This window comes from Drosophila guanche, unplaced genomic scaffold, assembly GCF_900245975.1.
Source record: "Drosophila guanche unplaced genomic scaffold, DGUA_6, whole genome shotgun sequence".
Classification (NCBI taxonomy): Eukaryota; Metazoa; Arthropoda; class Insecta; order Diptera; family Drosophilidae; genus Drosophila; species Drosophila guanche.
Genome location: NW_022995773.1, coordinates 129,986 through 149,567, shown reverse-complemented (window position 1 = coordinate 149,567; position 19,582 = coordinate 129,986). Strand labels below are relative to the sequence as shown.

Sequence of the window (19,582 nt, the reverse complement as noted above, 5' to 3'; positions counted from 1 at the left end):
CAGTCTCATCGACAGTTAGCTCAATGCAAGAATCTGGCTGTTCTGCAATGGTAAAAAGGACTGAAGGGTCCAGTTCAAGGCGATGCCCGTTGACATTTAGCTGCAGTACGTTAGACTGTAATTGGTCCTCGTGCAGCGACAACTCCTCGTCTTCATTGATGGTGTCACCAAAACTGGGGCTTCCGTATTGGGGAAGGTGAACCGAATCCCCGCAGTACTATGGGTTATAAAGGTGGACAAACACAAGCATACACCAGAGGAGGCAGACTGATAATTGCTGGACGTATCTGCTGCAGTGACTTTGCAAGTCGAGCCCACGCAGCTTGACAAGTATTGACAACACGAGTTTTAGACACAGGTAGAGACAGAGGTATAGCGCTGGCTCCACTACCTGACCCACAGCGTGGCCACCACGGAAGTCAATGTCCGCAAAAACAGCTGACATCGGATGGCCATCTGCAAGACGTGGCGGCTCCAGCAACGCCTCTCGCGGCACCGGCACGAGGTGGTTCTTCTCGCTATCCAGGTACAACGCCACGTTGTTCAACGGCATGAAGTTGTTGTTGACCAGCGAACAGAGCATAAATGTATGGTTGTAGCCCGGTATAGGACGAGTCATGACAGCGCAGATGCGCCCTGCGCACATTTGGGGCTGCAATGAGCAAAAATAAAATGTTTAACCATTCACTATTGCGGAAAAAGGTAATAGTCGACCTTCCGACAAATAAAACGAGAAGAGACGGCCCTCAGTACCACATCTGTACCTTAGCGGTTATTTGTCTAATTTTAAATTTGTTCTTCATCTGTCATCTATGTAAATCTACAACACTTCTCACGCCAACACGCTCCGTTAGCTCTCCCCCCTTCCCTAGACCCACGCACTGCAGACTCACAGCAGAGGCAGAGGCCTCTGCGGGACGGGGTGGGATAAGCCGCGACAAAGGCAGAGGGACGGCAGAGGCAGAGGCCGCACAATGCAGAAGCAGAGTGAATGAGAGAATGTAAAAAAAAAAACAAATATAAGCTGCGGGACGGGGTGGGTTTAGCCACTGGAAATTAATTTCTTCATTGTGGCTGTAATAATGATCCAATCGGATCCCAATTTGGTGATCTGATAGATATGGTCATTCCCTACGGAATGGCCTTTTTAGTTTTCTTTTATCTTCAAAACTGTAGGATTTCGCCTTTTGCGGCAGGGAAGGGGGCGGGGATAATTTTTTAAATACACTGGTTTCAGTGTGAGCATACAGCAGTCCGGAGCCAAAATTTGGTGGCTATAGATTTTATAGTCTCTGAGAACTAGCCGACAAACAAGACGGACGGACGGACAGACAGACATGGCTCCATCGACTCGGCTATTGATGCTGATCAAGAATATATATACTTTAGGGGTCGGAATCGCTTCCTTCTGTGCGTTACATACAACCGTTATTTAAACAAATACAATATACCCTATTTACTCTTCGAGAACCGGGTATAAAAACACGCATTAACATAATAAAAGCCGACAGTGACGTGAATACCGGTACCATGATACCCCTTACTTCGTTTGTATAAACATACATATCTACATATGTATGTACTTATGTACAAATTAGCGCTATGAATTGAGAAACTTATACAATGAATTCCTGCACTTCAGGGGCTGAACTGCACGAGGAAGAGAGCAAAAGCGTGCTAGAGGAGGCAGCCACCTCAAATTTTTCATTCAGTCTGGCAACAATAATAATTTAATCGGACTGTGTTTCTGCAAAATCAGTAGAAATATTAAATTTTCATGATTCTGCATTTTTTACAAGAACTTGAGATGGCGAAGGTTTTTCCAAAGGTTCGTTGGGTGCCACGCATGTGGCGCTAACAAATGTTAGCAATTGGTTGGGCAACCAAACACTTCAGACCATACATTTTCGGTCAATTCAAACTGGTAACAGATCACAGACCCCTTACATGAGCCAAATTCAAAACTAGTTTGCTGGAAACATTTTTGAAACATTTTTGACTGAAACAGTGTGAGCATAGAAAAGTCTGGATGCAAAATTTGGTGGCTCTAGCAATTACTCTTAATTGCTGAAGCATGAAAAACTGTCCATGTTATTTTTGACATGACGTACATATGTACATTTGCATCTCAAGTTCTTCAGAATTGAGCCATGTCTGTCTGTCCGTCTGTCCGTCCTGATGAGCGCATAGTACTCAGAGACCATAAAAGCTAGAGCCACCAAATGTTTATTTTAAGGAAATCTGGAGTGATCCTTGGATGGATGTAAATTCTTAGTTCCGAAGTTTTGGCAGATCGGTATACAATTTATACTAATGATCGTTCGTCTCGTCGTGGAAGAGGGGTTCCGATTGCAGTGGACTCTTACTTCACGTCGGAGCATTTTATAGTCGAGGTATCACAAGACCTTGAATTCCTCTGTGTCGTATATTCCACCGACTTTGGATGTCTTAATATACGAGCAGCACTTGTCCGCTTTAAAACTGTTTCTTCCTCGCTATCTGATAAAGACGATTTAATAGTTCTGGGGGATTTCAACATGCCAGGTACTCTTTGGTCTTCGGTAAACGAGTCTAATAACCTTGTGCCCATGTCACATGATTTTATTGATGGCTTATTAGACCTGTCCCTGTCTCAAGTCAAACGTGTAAACGAGAAGATATGGTCATTCCCCACGGAATGGCGTTTTTACTTTTCTTTTATATTCAAAATTGTAGGTTTGGGAGGTTTTCGCCCTTTTTCAGGAGGGGAAGGGGGCGTGGCTCATTTTTGAAATACACTTGTAACAGTGTAAGCATACAGAAGTATGGATGCAACATTTGGTGGCTCTAGCTCGTATAGTCTCTGAGTACTAGGCGCTCATCAGTACGGACAGACGGACGGACAGACAGACACGGCTCAATCGACTCGGCTATTGATGCTGATCAAGAATATATATACTTTATGGGGTTGGAAACGTTTCCTTCTGTGTGTTACATACTTTGTGCACAAATACAAAATACCCAATTTTTCTCTTCGAGTACCGGGTATAAAAAAACTATGTCGATTGCTTGATCTGTGCTTCATCTCGGATCCGACCGTAGCGTTGTTAACACGAGCACTGTTTCCGCTCACTATACCTGAATACTGCTATCATCATACTTTTGAAGTGAAGGTAGATATTGGACCTACTGTATCGGATTGGCTGGTAGGCTCTGAACGCGTCCGTTGCTTTCGTAAAGCCGAGTTTACAAAGCTCAATAGCTTAATTAGGGATTTTGATTGTTCCCCTCTGTGATCGTGCACTGACGTCATTGAAGGCACAAACATCTTTTACAATGTACTTGAAACTGTTTTTGACATGTGTGTCCCACTCTCATGTCCGACTAGACCTGCGAAGTCTCCTTGGTTCACCAAAGAGTTATCGAGTCTAAAGAACCTAAAATCGTGACTATTTAAAAAATCACAAGAAATTGGTTCTCCCTCTTTCTAATTACTTAATAGCTCGGTAAAATTTCAGTGTTCTTAATGCCCAATGCTATAGGAACTACCTACTTCGATGCAGGATACGTTTTTCACAGGACCCTAAACAGTTTTACAGCTTTGTACACAGTAAGCGTAGAACGTCCGCACATCCATCTTCGCTATCATTTTTGAATTTGTCGGCACAATTTTTTCAAACCACCTATTCCCAGGAAAGTTACCCAAATCAAATGTATCCATATAGTTTACCAAGGCTGAATGGCATTTTCTGCCCTTTGTTTAATGAAAGCTCCTTACTTCATGAACTTCAATTAGTTAAGGCGGTATTTTCACCGGGCCCTGACGGAGTTCCCGGCTGTGTACTCAGGTACTGTGCCGAGACTCTGTGCGGACCTTTGCTTAAACTATTCACTCTATCCATCCATTCTTCTAGCTTTCCCCCATCTGGAAGAAAGGGGGAAAGTCCTCTCCATAAGAAAGGTAGCAAGTGTGAAGCTAAAAACTATAGAGGTGTATCCAAGTTATCCTCTATTCCTAAGATGTTCGAGAACATTTTAACTCCGCACTTGCAACATCTCTGCAAATCACTTATATCTTCCGCCCAATCTGTTGAGATGAATTTCTAGCTACCTCTGTTCTAGGTCTCAAAGAATCCTCTTCAAAAACTCCTTATGATTACTTCTGGAGTACCACAGGGTAGCCATTTAGGCCATTTACTTTTCACACTCTTTATTAATGACCTGCCCTCTGTATTGACAAATTCTCGAGTACTTATGAAAGCGGATGATGTTAAGCTCTGTGTCCAGTATAAGGACATTTCATTTCACTCTCGCTTGCAATCTGATCTCAATAGAGTTGTTTTCAGTCATGGTGTGGTGCAAATATGTTACTCCTTAATGCCTCGAAGTGCAAAGTAATGACTTTTCATCGCTCCAGCCGCTTAGTGGCTCCTCACACCCTCTGAGGTAGTTCTCTTGAGAGCATTACATTAGTTGATGATCTTGGTGTTAAACTAGACCCCAAGTTAAAGTTTTCTGTACACATTTCTACCATGGTAAATAAAGCCATGGGTGTGCTTGGGTCTATAAAGAGGTGGTCAAAGGAATTTGATGACCCGTATATAACGAAGACTCTCTATATCTCGCTTGTTCGTCCGATTTTAGAATACGACTCATGTGTATGGTGCCCCCAGTACAACATACATCAGGACCGTATTGAATCAGTACAGAAAAACTTTTTATTATTTGCCCTACGGGGCCTCAACTGGGATGCAACTGTGAGACTGCCATCCTACCGTAGTAGACTCTTGCTTGGTTTAATTTTTATGCACAACTTGATCAAGGGGGATGTAGACAGCCCTGACTTGCTGAGCCGCATAAACTTTACCATTCCCATTAGACCCACTAGAAACTTTATTCCCTTGTTCCCTGAATTATGCCTTACCCTTTAGGGTTTTATGCTCGGATTTAATTCCCTCTGCCACATTATATCCTCAACTAACTCCCTTCGCCTTCTTAAATCTCTTATACTAGCCCACCTCTCCCGAAGTTAGTTTCATTTTAGTTTTGTCTTGTTTCTGACTTTGATAGTTTTGCTTGCTTAGCTATACCTGCTCTAGTTTAGTTGTGTTGTGTTCTAATTTTCCTCGAATATTAGCCTAACATCTATCTTTCCTGCATGCTCGAGACCGGTTCGGTTAATCGCGCCGCGCGTCATGCGGCAGCGCCCCTCGGTCGGTTGGGCGGGAGGAGGGCTGCGTTCTGTTGGGTTCCGCGCGTAACAGGCTTTGGCTTGGTGTCGCATGGGCCACTTGATGGTGCAGTCAATGCATATCAACGTCCAGAAAAGTATATGATGGCATTTAGTGCATTATTTGGTGTGGTGCTGAGAGCTCCACTGATGCAAAGGGTGGCCGTTCGTTAGACTTTTACCAGTTGAGCGGTAATTGTATTTTTTGACAGAGCCGGCTACCATACTGTGACTCCGAAGAGCAGTATTGGTTTGGCTACAGTTTGGTATATATCTATTAAACTATACGTGGGTTCATGCCCCATTTTAGTCCAATGGCTTTTTTGCAGGTGTATTGCCATTGTGTCCTTCTTAACTCTTTCTTTCGTGTTTAGGTTCCAGTTTAACTTCCTCTCTATTACCAACCCAAGGTAAATGGTACTGTCGCTAAAGGTTAACCTACTTTTGTTTAATGTTGGGGGGTTAAGTGACTGAGTTTTGTACTTGTTAGTAAATAGTTCAAGTTCCGTTTTCGAGGCATTTACACCTAATCCACACGATCTTGTCCATTCTGACAGTAACGCAAGTTTTGTGGTCATAAGGCGTCCAAAACGTTCGTTCTCTTTCGTAATGACCAGACGTGTTCTTGTTATTTTGGATAAACAACCGGGTTTTTTTCATTCTTTTCATAATTACTGAATAGCTTGCCACTTTTCTTAGATATCCTAATACGCGAGTGAATGCCTATTATTTGTTTAAAATTAAAATTTAATCGTATTAATTTGTGGGTCGGTTAGTTGTGTGTTTGTGCTTTTTCTTATTGTAACTACGCCCTCACTATTAGCCGCTCTCTCTTGTAGTTGCGCCTTTGCCTTTCCACTCTCTAGCTCGAGTAATTGTTCTCCCTCTCTCGCTCTCAATACTTTCTGTGCAGTAGCGCGCGCTCACTGTTTAAGCTGCCGCTGCGCTTGTTCTTCTCTCCTCTCTGCGCTCATCTGTTTTCGATCCCGCTTTAAGCATTGCTTTAAGAACTTTGTCGGCACACTGGTTCCATTGCTATTTGTTTTGAGAAAAGATTTTTTATTTTTTTCTTATTTATATATCTATCTATATATATAAAAGAAAGTCGTATTTTGTTCAACACTTATAACTCGAGAACGGCTGGACCGATTGCCATGGTTTTTGATTTGTTGGATTTTTTTCCGTCGCGAGTAGCAGAATACATCTTAAAAACAACTTATGGCCTGTTTGTTGCGGCCTTAAAGCCAAAACTTTATTTTTTTCTGAAGACATTATGTGTGTGTTCAGAAATTTGTCTAAAAAGTTCATTTGTTGCTCATTTGTATTTGTTTAATCATATTTAATATTTGTTTTATTTATTTGTTACATCCAATACCAACGATGAAATCACGCGCTATCAAGTTGGTAGATATGTGAACTGCAATGAAGCAATTTGGCGTATATTTTCATTCCCTATTCACGAACGTCATCCCACTGTTTTACATTTGGGGGTGCATCTAGAGAACGGTCAGAGAGTATATTTCAAAGCGTTGAATGCTGCTCAACGTGCCGAAACACCTCCAGCGACAACAGTTTCCAGTTTCTTTTCGATTTGTCAAGGCGATCCGTTCGCACGAACTTTGCTTTACTCAGAAATGCCACGTTATTACATTTGGAACGCTACATCGAAGAAATTTCAACGTCGGAAGCAAGACGATGCAGTTCCTGGTCATCCAGATATGCGTTCTACTGATGCTCTTGGTCGTATTTACACAGTTCATCCGAAGAATGATGAATGTTTCTATTTGCGGTTGTTGCTGGTACATGTTCGAGGGCCAACACCATTTGAATTCATGCGAACTGTTAATGGTATCGTGTGCCCCACATTTCGTGCAGCATGTCAAGAGCTAAATTTGCTTGAAAACGATACTCATTGGGACACGACAATCGCTGAAGCAATTATTTCTGCATCTCCAAGTCAGATACGCACATTATTTGCTTTCATCATTTCAACATGCTTCCCATCGAACCCACTTGACCTGTGGAACAAATACAAAGATAACATGTCCGAAGATATTTTACATCGAATTCGCGTCAGCTCAAGAAATTACGATCTTGAGGTGAATGAGGAGATCCATAACCAGACTTTGCTCTTGATTGAAGATATGTGTTACCTCATGTGCGGCAGTTTGTTAGTTAGGTTAGGAATGCCAGCGCCAGATCGCGGAATGAATGACGCATTTAATAGAGAATTNCCAATACCAACGATGAAATCACGCGCTATCAAGTTGGTAGATATGTGAACTGCAATGAAGCAATTTGGCGTATATTTTCATTCCCTATTCACGAACGTCACACGAACGTCCCACTGTTTTACATTTGGGGGTGCATCTAGAGAACGGTCAGAGAGTATATTTCACAGCGTCGAATGCTGCTCAACGTGCCGAAACACCTCCAGCGACAACAGTTTCCAGTTTCTTTTCGATTTGTCAAGGCGATCCGTTCGCACGAACTTTGCTTTACTCAGAAATGCCACGTTATTACATTTGGAACGCTACATCGAAGAAATTTCAACGTCGGAAGCAAGACGATGCAGTTCCTGGTCATCCAGATATGCGTTCTACTGATGCTCTTGGTCGTATTTACACAGTTCATCCGAAGAATGATGAATGTTTCTATTTGCGGTTGTTGCTGGTACATGTTCGAGGGCCAACACCATTTGAATTCATGCGAACTGTTAATGGTATCGTGTGCCCCACATTTCGTGCAGCATGTCAAGAGCTAAATTTGCTTGAAAACGATACTCATTGGGACACGACAATCGCTGAAGCAATTATTTCTGCATCTCCAAGTCAGATACGCACATTATTTGCTTTCATCATTTCAACATGCTTCCCATCGAACCCACTTGACCTGTGGAACAAATACAAAGATAACATGTCCGAAGATATTTTACATCGAATTCGCGTCAGCTCAAGAAATTACGATCTTGAGGTGAATGAGGAGATCCATAACCAGACTTTGCTCTTGATCGAAGATATGTGTTACCTCATGTGCGGCAGTTTGTTAGTTAGGTTAGGAATGCCAGCGCCAGATCGCGGAATGAATGACGCATTTAATAGAGAATTTAATTTAATAGAGAAATTATAACGTGAACATGAATATGATCCACATGAACTAATCCAATCAGTTCAAACGAATGTACCTCTGTTGAATCCTAAGCAGAGGGAAGTCTATGATACACTGATTAATGCAATTGATGATGGTGGAACTGGGAAGACATTCCTCATGTCATTGATTTTGGCCACTGTACGTGCGAGATCCGAAATTGCGGTAGCAATTGCTTCTTCTGGAATATTGTTAGACGGATGCCGTACGGCTCACTCAGCGTTAAAATTGCCATTAAACCTTCAAACTACTGAACAACCGACATGTAACATTTCGAAAAACTCCGCAATGGCCAAAGTTTTAGTAGCATCAAAAATCATCATATGGGACGAATGCACAATGGCGCACAAACGCGCATTGGAAGCATTAGACCGAACATTAAAAGATCGGCGCAATGACTCGAGATGTTTTGGTGTTTTCCGACAAACACTACCAGTCATTCCAAGATCTACTGCTGCAGACGAAATAAACGCTTGCCTCAAAGCATCAAATCTGTGGCGATATGTAAAGAAACTTCAACTGTCTGTAAATATGAGAGTTGCATTGTTGAACGATCTATCTGCTGATGATTTCTCGAAGCAATTGCTGACTATCGGTAATGACCGTGTTCCTGTTGACAAATCGAGCGGTTTGATTTAATTTCCTCCAAATTTTTGCAATTTCGTATCATCAAAAGACGAGCTTATCAACAACGTATTCCCGGATATCATTTCTAACCACAAACATACATCGCCATGACGATCAACAAATCACAGGGCCAATCCTTGACCATTTGTTGCCTCAATCTAGAATATAAATGTTTTTATCATGGTCAATTGTACGTGGCATGCTCACGTGTCGGCAAACCATCCGCTTTATTTATTCTTGCGCCTGACCGAAAAACAAAGAATGTGATCCATGATCAATGTTTACCACAAAGTGCTTGAATGAAAATCCTATTACCATCGCATTGGATCATTGACACCTATAGAAGATGCACAGCATAAATTCTTGCAATATGGGTAATATGGAAGAACAACTTGACAGGCGTCAAGGGATCAACACAGCTACGAAGAGAGCAATTCTCCAAGGTCTACAGCAAATGCTTCATGAACATCATGCATTGGTCAGGCTGTTCAAGACTGCTTTAGAGTGCATGCCAAGTGATTGCAATTCGGTCAAGTCAGTTAAATACATTTTCAAATATGTCACGAGAGGGAGCGACATGGCGGTTTGTGGTATCCAAACATCCAATACCAACGATGAAATCACGCGCTATCAAGATGGTACTTTTTTGTTTCTATCTATATAAATATATTATTTTGCATCATTGTTTTACGTTCATCAACGCCTAAATTAGTTCAGCTAAAAAGTAACACGACATTCATTGACTGTTAGGCGGTACGAAGTTCGCCGGGTCAGCTGGTATGTAAATGAAAAATAAGTAATAACGAGAAGAAACGTGGGAGACGCATCTTACGCGTGACAACTTGTGTACCCGGTACTCAATACAACATCTGCCCCTTGAGGTTTTTATCAAATTTTAAATTCTTTTTTCATTTGTCATCTACATCAACAATACTTCTCACACCAACACTCTCCTTTCGCTCACCTCCCTTCCTGGATGCAAAATTTGGTGGCTCTAGCTCTTGTAGAGAACTAGCTGACAAACAAGACGGACAGACGGACAGACAGACATGGCTCTATCGACTCGTCTATTGAGGCTGATCAAGAACATAAATGCTTTATGGGGTCGGAAACGTTTCCTTCTGTGCGTTACATACATCCACTTTGTGCACAAACACAATTTACCCTATTTACTCTTCGAGTACCGGACATAAAAAGAAAACTTTCTGTTCTTGCAATGCACTATGGGTAAAAAGCCCATTAGACTAAATTCGAATTTTCGAAAATAAATTTAGTCATTTCGACCCTGACTACCTTCCGCCCCCATACGAACTTTATCCCATTTACGTCGTATTTATTATAAAAAAGGTATTCAAAGGATAAATTATTATAAAATATCCTTTAAAATATTTTAGAACTTTAAGAAAATATATATGATTGAATGATTGTTTGGTGAAAGTAATCTGATTGGAATCGCTCCAACGTACAATTGCATTTCGCCTTGTAGTTGTTTAACTAAGCAATAAATTGGATAATTGTTGTTTGAATTGTAATAGTTTCATCTTTAGTTAGTCAGTTTTTGTCAATTCTCTTTAAATTACAACATTTTATTGCGTCTGCTTCACGATTGTTGTTGGTCCAGACCTCCAGCAGCGCTGCATGAGTGAACTCATAAGCATCTGCAAAATTTAAAATTTTCCGAAAAGGATCAAAAACGGGCTAAAAACATTAACACCACGTGATTCTATAATATTTGGTTAATAACATGTAACTTGAACCTCTGTGCAGTGGTGTGCTGTGCAAAAGTAATATTCCACAGAAAACACGTGCAATTGTTAGTACCAAGCTAAAAAGACACACGAACAAAACATTGGCAAATAAATAACTACACACATATTTTAAATAAGTTGCGCAATGGTTGTACAACACTAGAGAGACGCGTATCTCGGAAAGTAAAAAAATTAGCTTATTTCGTGAAATTGAGCCCAAACTCGCTTATAATAAACAATAATATGATCACCCGTGGTTACCCCACAACCTGATAAAGACGGCGGGACAAAAGTGGAAGTAGATCCGTAGTTTGTTCGGATAACCTTGCCTCGCTGCAATGGCGACCCAGCAAAGCCAGTAACACGGAAGCTGGTGCAGCGTAATCCGGAACCATGGCTGGCATAGGAAGGACCAGGATGGCCACGGAGAAGGCCACAGGATCAAGGATCCTAGTGGAGACGCGAAAAAAGAGGGAAGGAGACGCCAGACCTGCTTTTTCGGCAGGCGTAAAAATGGCGGGAAGAGCAACAGCTACGACGACAAAAACCCTCATGAAAGAGAAAGAGACGAAAACCAAAACTACCAAAACAATTACTAGGGAGAAAGAGAAGGCCCATGTGGATGTTCGTCAGACGTCCGTGAGTACAAGATCAACAACAACAACTAACAACAACAAAAACAACAACAACAAATACTACGAGGGCCACAAAGGCCCTTTTGTAGTGTACATAGACAAATTAAGCGATAATAACTCCAGGATTGAAATTAACCAGTTCGAGCTATCCAAACTATTGATAAAACTGGGACTTGGCGGCATAGAGGAGGTCGCGAGGATAGGCCATGGCAGGTGCAAGATTGTATGTCGGCCGACGGTGCAAACAAGCTTGTGGAGAACAGTGCTTTCGCCGCCCACGGATACTCTCCCCGAATTTTTCGGCACTTTGTGCAAAAGGCGGGCCTAAGCTTTGGGATCCCTGGCCACCACTCGGAGGAGCAGCTCTCGGAGATAGGGTACCCACCGGCAGGGTCAAACTATGGTTTAGAGGGGAGCAGCTGCCCAAGGAAATCAAGTTCCTGTACACCAAGGTAGCAGTGAAACCTTTCGTCCAGTTTAGCCAATGCTGCAGGTGCTGTAAGTTCGGCCATATGGCGCAGCACTGCACGAGCCTGGCAAGATGTTTCAAATGTGGTTGGGACCACAGCAGCGACACGCTATGCTTGGCGTTAAGCTCTGCTAACTGCAAGGGTAACCACGCGGCTACGCATCCGCAATGCGAAGCTAGAAGAAAAGCGTTCGCAATTCAAAAAAGCATGACGCTCGAAAACCTATCACGGGCTGAGGTCAAGGCTAGGTACCCGACACTCTTTGGTAGATGAAACCCCAACCCTGGGGACCCAGGGGAGTTTCCCCGACCCACTTGGCAAAATGGCATCCTCCCCGATCTCCAAAACAACAACACTGAGGCAGCTAGGGAAATTCACTCGGTTGCTTCGTTCGCAGAGGTGACCAAAGCCAAAGGAGTGACAGCCCGCAATTTGGAGTCGGCTAAGGCAGCTGCCAACATGGCAGAATGGAGGAACGCGATCAACGCTGATAGCCCTCAATTGAGGGAGAAATTTGTGAAAAAACGCCCGTGGTTTCATCTGTGGCCCAGGAAAAGCACTGGGATCCATGCTTACAGCGTTTCTGGTGGAACCCAGCATTATTTCCAAGGGGGAATTGGTGCAGACGTTTTTTCAACAGATTTCGGAGTATGTCAACACCTCCAATGCTGAACTCGATCGTTTGCAAATTGTGCAAGGGGTGGAAGCGGGATACCCAAACAAAAAACAATAAAGATTCTTCAACTAAACATTCAAAGTCTGACTTACAACAACAAAAAACAGCTCCTCAATATGTTTCTAATAAACAACGAAATAGACATTGCAATCCTTTCGGAGATCTGGATTGTAAATAATGCGGACTGCAGCATCTTACATTACAACTTAATCGGCAAGCCCAGAGAAGATGGCTACGGCGGAGTAGAAATCTATATTAGAAAGAAAATTAGATTTAGCATTCTGAAAATAGACTGTGATCTAGAGATCGTAGGTATTAAGACCCTGAACATTAAAAAGAACCTCAACATTTTCAGCGCATACGCTGCGCCTTCAATGACACTTTCCCAATTCAAATCGGGCATTAAAAAGGTGTTCGAGCTTGCGGAGTCCCTAGACTACCCTTCAGTCGTAGGAGGAGATTTCAACGCCAAGTCTTCCATCTGGGGAAACCCGTCCAGTGACCGCAAGGGCCGCAGCATTGAGAATGCCACTCGTGAGGCGGGTGTTATCTGTCTTAACGAACCCTTCCCAATTCTCTGTTCTTGACCTCACCTTTTCCAATCTCAGGAACGGTAGAATTGACTGGCAAACCCTTAAATCCAAAATAACCAACAGCAACCACTTCCCAATCGTCATAACAGTCGAAGATTTAGATGCCCCCATTCAAGAGAAGAAAGTGCTGCACAATAGAATAAATCGTATTTTGGGAGCAAGCTGTTTTACCAATCTGCAAGAGCTCAACGATAAGGTCTAACCCTGACCAGTAAGAACACAGTTACCATTCCCAGTAACAACAAGTATATTGCCAAAAAATGGTGGAACGAGGGTATAGAGAGACTATTTCGCGTGAGAAATGCGTACAGGCAAAAATACTATTACACCAAAAAAATTTGAGGATGCCAGGGCCACTATAGAGGCCGACCACAACCGGCAAAATGAGATTAAAAATTGCAGAAGGTCAAACTTCTCAAGGTTCATAGAAGAGGTTTCCTCTTCGCCCTCCATGTAGAGCAGAGTAAAGAACCTAAAGAAATACGGACCAGTCAAAAACGTAGGGAACACACGGACAGACGAAAACGACAATGGCTTTCTAAAAATGGTCAAAGACATCCCCTCCACTGCAAGCAGTAGACCCCCATAAAACATTCCACCTCTGATTGGACCAGGCGACCCCGAACCTTTGGACATGGGGGAATTTCTGTCCTTCCTGAAATCCAGGAACCCAAATTCGGCGAGGGGCCCAGATGGCATTTCTGTCAGGATGCTGCAGCAACTTCCTGTGGGGAAAAAGCATAACATCTTTGAAATTATAAACAGGGTATGGCTCAGTGGCATCATCCCAGAGGTCTGGCGTAGAATCAAGGTGGTACCAATCCCCAAGAAGAATGCGGACCCCGCTTCCTTCCAAAACTACAGACCTATTTGCCTAATAAACACCTTGCTTAAGTCTATAGAGGGGTTGATAAAGTTAAAGCTGGACGAACATATTACAAGACATGAGTTTTTCCGGTCAGATCCTACGCCTTCAGGAGGAACCGGTCCACGGCGCTCTGCATCAACGACCTGATCAACGAGGTCCTGGCTCTGAAGGCGAGAGGGAATCAGGTCGTGGCGGCCTGTCTTGACCTACAAAGGGCATTTGACTGCGTAAGAGTCGAAACGCTAGAGCAGAAGATGAATGTCATGCAGTTCGACCCGAATCACACTGCCTGGATTGCCAGCTTCTTGAGCAAGCGTCTACTCATCAACGGCAAGAGTGAGGTTGAGGTGAACAGGGGAGTTAGTCAGGGCAGTCCAACTCTGTTCAACTTGTACACCGCAGAACTGCACGACATAAACGATGGCAATTGCTTAGTGTTTCAGTATGCGGACGACTTCTTTATTATTTGCTTCCACAAGGAGATTTCCATTGCCAAACGTATGCTCCTATGAAAAATAGACAGCGTTGAGGCAAGATGCAACAGGCTTAACCTGGCTTTCAACCCAGCCAAATCCAAAGTGGGTTACTTCAGCATCCGAAGAACCGAGCTGAACATTGAGCACCAAGGAGTCGAGATTAGGCAAGAAGATCAGATAAAATATCTAGGCAGAACAATTTCAGCGAACAACTCAGCCTCAGTGCACATCGAGCAGGCCATTTCGGAGTCAAACAGAACCTGTGCGTTCCTAAGACTACTCAGTGGGTGCCATTACGGTATCAGCCAAAAGAGAGGGCTCATAGTTTACAAGGCCTTTGTCAGAAGTAGACTAAAATACGCTTGCTCGTCTTTCAGCAACTTGTCCAAATCCGCTCTAGCCAAAATCAAATCTCATTGTAACCACCACCTTAGAAAGTCACTAGGCTTAATCATTTGCACCCCAATCTCGATTATTTACCACATGGCAGGAGAACTTCCCCCGGAATACAGAATGAGATTCCTGGCGGCAAAAGGGATAGCCAAGGCATTTGCGTACAGCCTCCCAGCGAGTAGAACGGTGTCCCTAAACAGGGACATAAACACGGGCTACGCCTAGGCATTTCGGGAGTTCGGTGATATTCTGGAAAGAATCGAGGTCTTTGAGAGTACAACTTCGCATTGCACCAAAATTAGGTCAGACTTAGACTTTTGTAAGGGGGCTGCTGAGAACATGCACAGCTTAGACCAGGCGGGCATATTAGTTTTCCATAGGGAGAAAAGGGCACTCCTGACAAGGGGAGGCTTCGAGACCTACTACACTGATCCAGTAGCTAACAGACACTCCAGCGCAGCTTTCCTACACTACAGCTTAGGTTTCATAGACAGCTTCTACACGCACAAAACCTTGTCATCTCTGTCCGCCAAGTTGCTTGCAATTGAAAAGGCCTTGGACCATGGTATTTCCCGCGGGTTTTCTCGTATCGCCATCCTAACGGACAGCAGAAACGGGGCTCTAATACTGGCAAGGAGCATTCAGGATATTTTTATTGCTTATAAAATCAGGGAGAAGATCCGTCAAGCCCAATACCTAAAGAAGGTAGAAATCCATTTTATACCCGGCCACGCCAACATCCCTCAGAACACGGCAGTAGACTCAGCAGCCAAAGAAGCACACAGACTGGGAAAATATACAGTCGTTAAATGGAATCTTAAAGATGCAATATGTGAGATACACCGAATACTGAAAGAAGAATGGGAGAGAGAGTATGCAGAGTTTGCCAGCGTTAAACGCAGAGGATACTGCTCACTTTTTCCCTCTACCTCAACAAAACCATGGTTCCTAAATAGAAATAAGCAAACATTGACGCTAAAAGGATCAAAAGACTGCTTAGCGGCAGTGCATACTATCGATGACGCATCGCATATAATTTTTAATTGTACCAAGTACAACACAGCAAGACTAAACTACCCATCGCTAAGGAAATATAATAATATCTATAAATTCTTCGAAAAAGAAAAAATTAGCTCATACCAAACTTTAATCGAGTTCATCGACAAAATTGGAGTAAAACTGTAATTAGTTACATATTTCGACGTGGCGATTTCTACCTTGTAAAGGCGGGCGGCCAAATAATCCCCCTCTACCCAAGGGTAGAGCGGTAACATAAAACATAAAAAAAAAAAAAAAAACTGCACACAACTATACAAAAACATGTATTAACAATTAATTTAAATACCTCGTCCTGTTATTTCCTTATTTTTTAGTTGTATATAAACTTTGTAATCCAGCTACAATTACAGTTGCAAGTTGCTCAATTTTTCCCGCACTTTTTCACAAGTCAAAGCATCTCAAAATCAGCCGAATTTGAAAGCGCGCTAAAAACAAATGGTACTAGGTAAAAATCTTCTAAAACCAGATTTTTTACATCTGGATATTTAGGAATATGAAAACTTAAGTCGCATTAAAATATTTTACACAAAAAAAAAATTACATAAATGCCAAAAATTCGGGCTTTTTAGCCATATACCCGGCATGGAGGTTGCGTTCGTGATAATATCTTATTAATGCAGAAGTAACGGGATGTCCCTTGGGAAAAGCAAGGTTGCTGAGCATTGAACGGGAGCGATGAGTGGCCGAGATGACCTCCAGTTCGAAGTAATCCAGTCGGATCGATGAACGGAGAGAGCGAACTGAGGGAGCTGGATTACACGACCTGCCCAGTGCTTTTGATCTCCTTCATGACTGTCCACAAATATGACAGCTGATTTTGCAGTACAAGAAGATGCGTTCCTTGCTGAATATCAGAGACAGTGAGCCCAGAATGCCTAAGACGATGAACAAATTTGTGTAGGTTGACGAATGTGTGCTGCATGCCAAAGAACGAACTTGCCAACTTACATGCAGACGTGAGATCGGCTATAGTCGCTTCCGAAGCTCTATAGATCGTCGCTCCAGTAACAGGAGTCACCTATGCTTACCAAACTGTTTCTCAAATCCATCCAAGTTTCATGCAACGCCGAGGGTAGGCTCTCATCCCAATCCAACTGTTCTCTCCAAAGCTGCTGAAGGAAAATCTTGCACCTGAAAAAGATATGATCGTGGAAACGAATTTTTTGAATTTGTGTCCAACGCAGACAAGGCAAACAGCCTATCCAATGCGGGGTCCCACTTTAAAAAAATATTATTTCTTATGTCGCTTACATCAGGAATTCCTTCAAGTACCTTCTGGTGACTAGAGTACCATTTCCGAAGCTTAAAGTTACCTCGAGACTGGAGACTTAAAGTTTGATGCATCTATTCGATGACCTCTGAGACTGAGTTACCGCCAGAAATGAGACAATTTATGCTGCAGAGCACCTCAGCCAAAAGGGGTGGGACTCACTCTCGTCGAAGGACAGCTGGTGTATTGCGCTGACAGCTAAAAACGAAGCGTCCCTCTTACCGTATTTTACGGTGTCTAATGCGTAGACGTGTACATCGGGCTTGATTGACACTTTCCATAGTATTGCGATCCAGTTTTCATTCCAAACTAAGAAATCGTCAGTTAATCTGAGTGTAAAATTCTCCTAAGCGATCAACAGCATGCTTTAACGGAAGTCGGACTAAATACTCTACTGCTGGCAAACGTGAAAGGTGGCTTGCGAAATGAACCTCACAATCTAATTCTTCCCTTGTATTATAACTAGCCTCCAGACTTACGAAGAGTCTCATCCAATCTTGCATTCATCCTGGATTCCGAATCTAGAAAATTGCTCGTTGCCAAGAGAGCCGAGCTTGCTACCTTCTGCCCACCGCCCAATACGATCCATCCAAGCCGGGTCTTCTGTAGAAGAGGCAATCCATCGGTGAGCTTGATTTGCCCTACGAAGAGAAGGTCGTAGAATATGGTCGAACCAATGAGGAGATCTGTGGGGATGGAAAAATGCAGGATCGGCAAGCTGAATATTGGCGGGAATGTTCCAATCGGCTGCATTAACTGCCAGACTCGACTGGCTATCGGTGATTGTGGGGGCGATGAGAGCAGTAAGTGTGTTCGAGTACTCCGAAGTGCGAGACTGCTTGCAAATGCTCACGGTGGATCCTTCTGTGGACACGCTAGTATCGCCAATTGTAGTGGTCCTTCTGGAGTAGAACCAGCTGGGGAGTCTTGCGCTGTGGGTTGAAGCGCGTCGAAATGCAGTAAGGTATGATGCCTCCTTCCGCATACTCTACATTGGCCCTCTGTGCATGCACTAGTCCGATGCCCCGATTTAAGCCAGTTAAAGCAGAGCGACAGCTCAGAAAGGAAGTTAAGACCTTGTGGCGAAGGAAAGGCGACAGATTTGTGAAGATGTTGCAATAGTATATTCCGGGGCCTACCGAATGGCAGAAAGGGCATCTAGACGGGTCGGCGTAAGAATAAGAGGCAACAAAGGTTTTCCTTAAATGACCTTTCTCACCTGGGCTCTAACAGCGGGAGTCGCTATGGCGTACTGCACGTTTCCATCTTCTGGCACCGTTTCTCGAGGAAATCGTAGAACTCCCCAGCAGAAGGTAGCTTTTGAAAAGATATTTTTCCGGTGACGCAGTCTCCTCCCAACCGAATCCAAAGCCGCATCCGAGAGGCAGGAGCGAAAAGGTTGAAACTTCTCGATTGCACTGAGATCTGTTTTCGCTTCGATGACCGTGTTGAAGATGGCAATGAAGTCCACATATGCCACGTAGCCAACTGAAAAGTTAGGTAGCTTTAACTCGAAAGCCTCTGTTTATGAGCCATGATGATGGCTCAATCCATGGCAAACCTTTTCCAGAATAGTTTGGTATTGTGGTCGAATGAGCAGCTACGCGAATGTGGCCTAACTCGAAGGTTTTGAGCAGCTCACTTCCAATCTCATCTTGATCGAGCGATTCCAACTGTGGGACTTATTAATTCTTGATGGATTTCGCCAGCATATCGAGGCGCACATCGATTGACGCTGCACTAACTTGTCGATTTCATTTCCCTAGAATGCTTCGCCAAAACGGTGCAGCGGTCATATAAAGATTGATATATACGCTTGGAAGGACCTAGCCTTTTATCGACCATAGCAATATTTTTGCCCGCGCCTCTATTCGGGTTGTTTTCCGTGACACGAAAAGTCAAGAGGCGCTGCAGAAGCTGCGCAGAGGACGTGACATTCGATAATTAAAACAACGGAATCTCAGTAGGCTGCACTCCCACTTCACTTGCAGTCGAACTGTTCTCTATTGTACAAAATGCATTTTTGGCAGCACAGTGACGAATATATATTTATGTAACTTTATAATGAAACCCGGTAAACAATTGTAAATTAAATTAAATTAAATCACGTCGGTGTCATCACTGTTTGAGATGCCAAACTTTTTTGGCATCTTGTATGTATATTTATCCAAAATCGAAAAAGTACAAATTTGGGTCTTGAACGTTATAGTTGTTTAGTTATACGAGCGGCCAGCTGAAGCCAGTTGCTCGCTCGTTCGCCCGGCCAGATAAATGATTAGAGGGCTCGATATGAAACCTATGCAGAGAGAGATTAGCACAGAACTGACTTCGGCAGCGATAGCAGATCTTGGTTGCATGCGCTTTGCGTGCAGAGCCAGGTAAAGTATTACGGGTTTTTGTATAGTGTCCTA

At 43.3% G+C, this 19,582-nt stretch overlaps 1 protein-coding gene across 1 annotated transcript; it reads right to left on the bottom strand.

Moving 5' to 3' along the window:
- Nucleotides 1-15: 15 nt before the first annotated feature.
- On the bottom strand, nucleotides 16-17,170 carry LOC117591324. The gene is made up of 5 exons (XM_034284532.1): nucleotides 17,153-17,170; nucleotides 16,930-17,032; nucleotides 269-652; nucleotides 110-217; nucleotides 16-42 (listed from the first exon to the last, which is right to left on the bottom strand). Coding segments are annotated over exons 1-5 (624 nt in total). The 5' UTR covers nucleotides 17,155-17,170.
- Nucleotides 17,171-19,582: the final 2,412 nt, after the last annotated feature.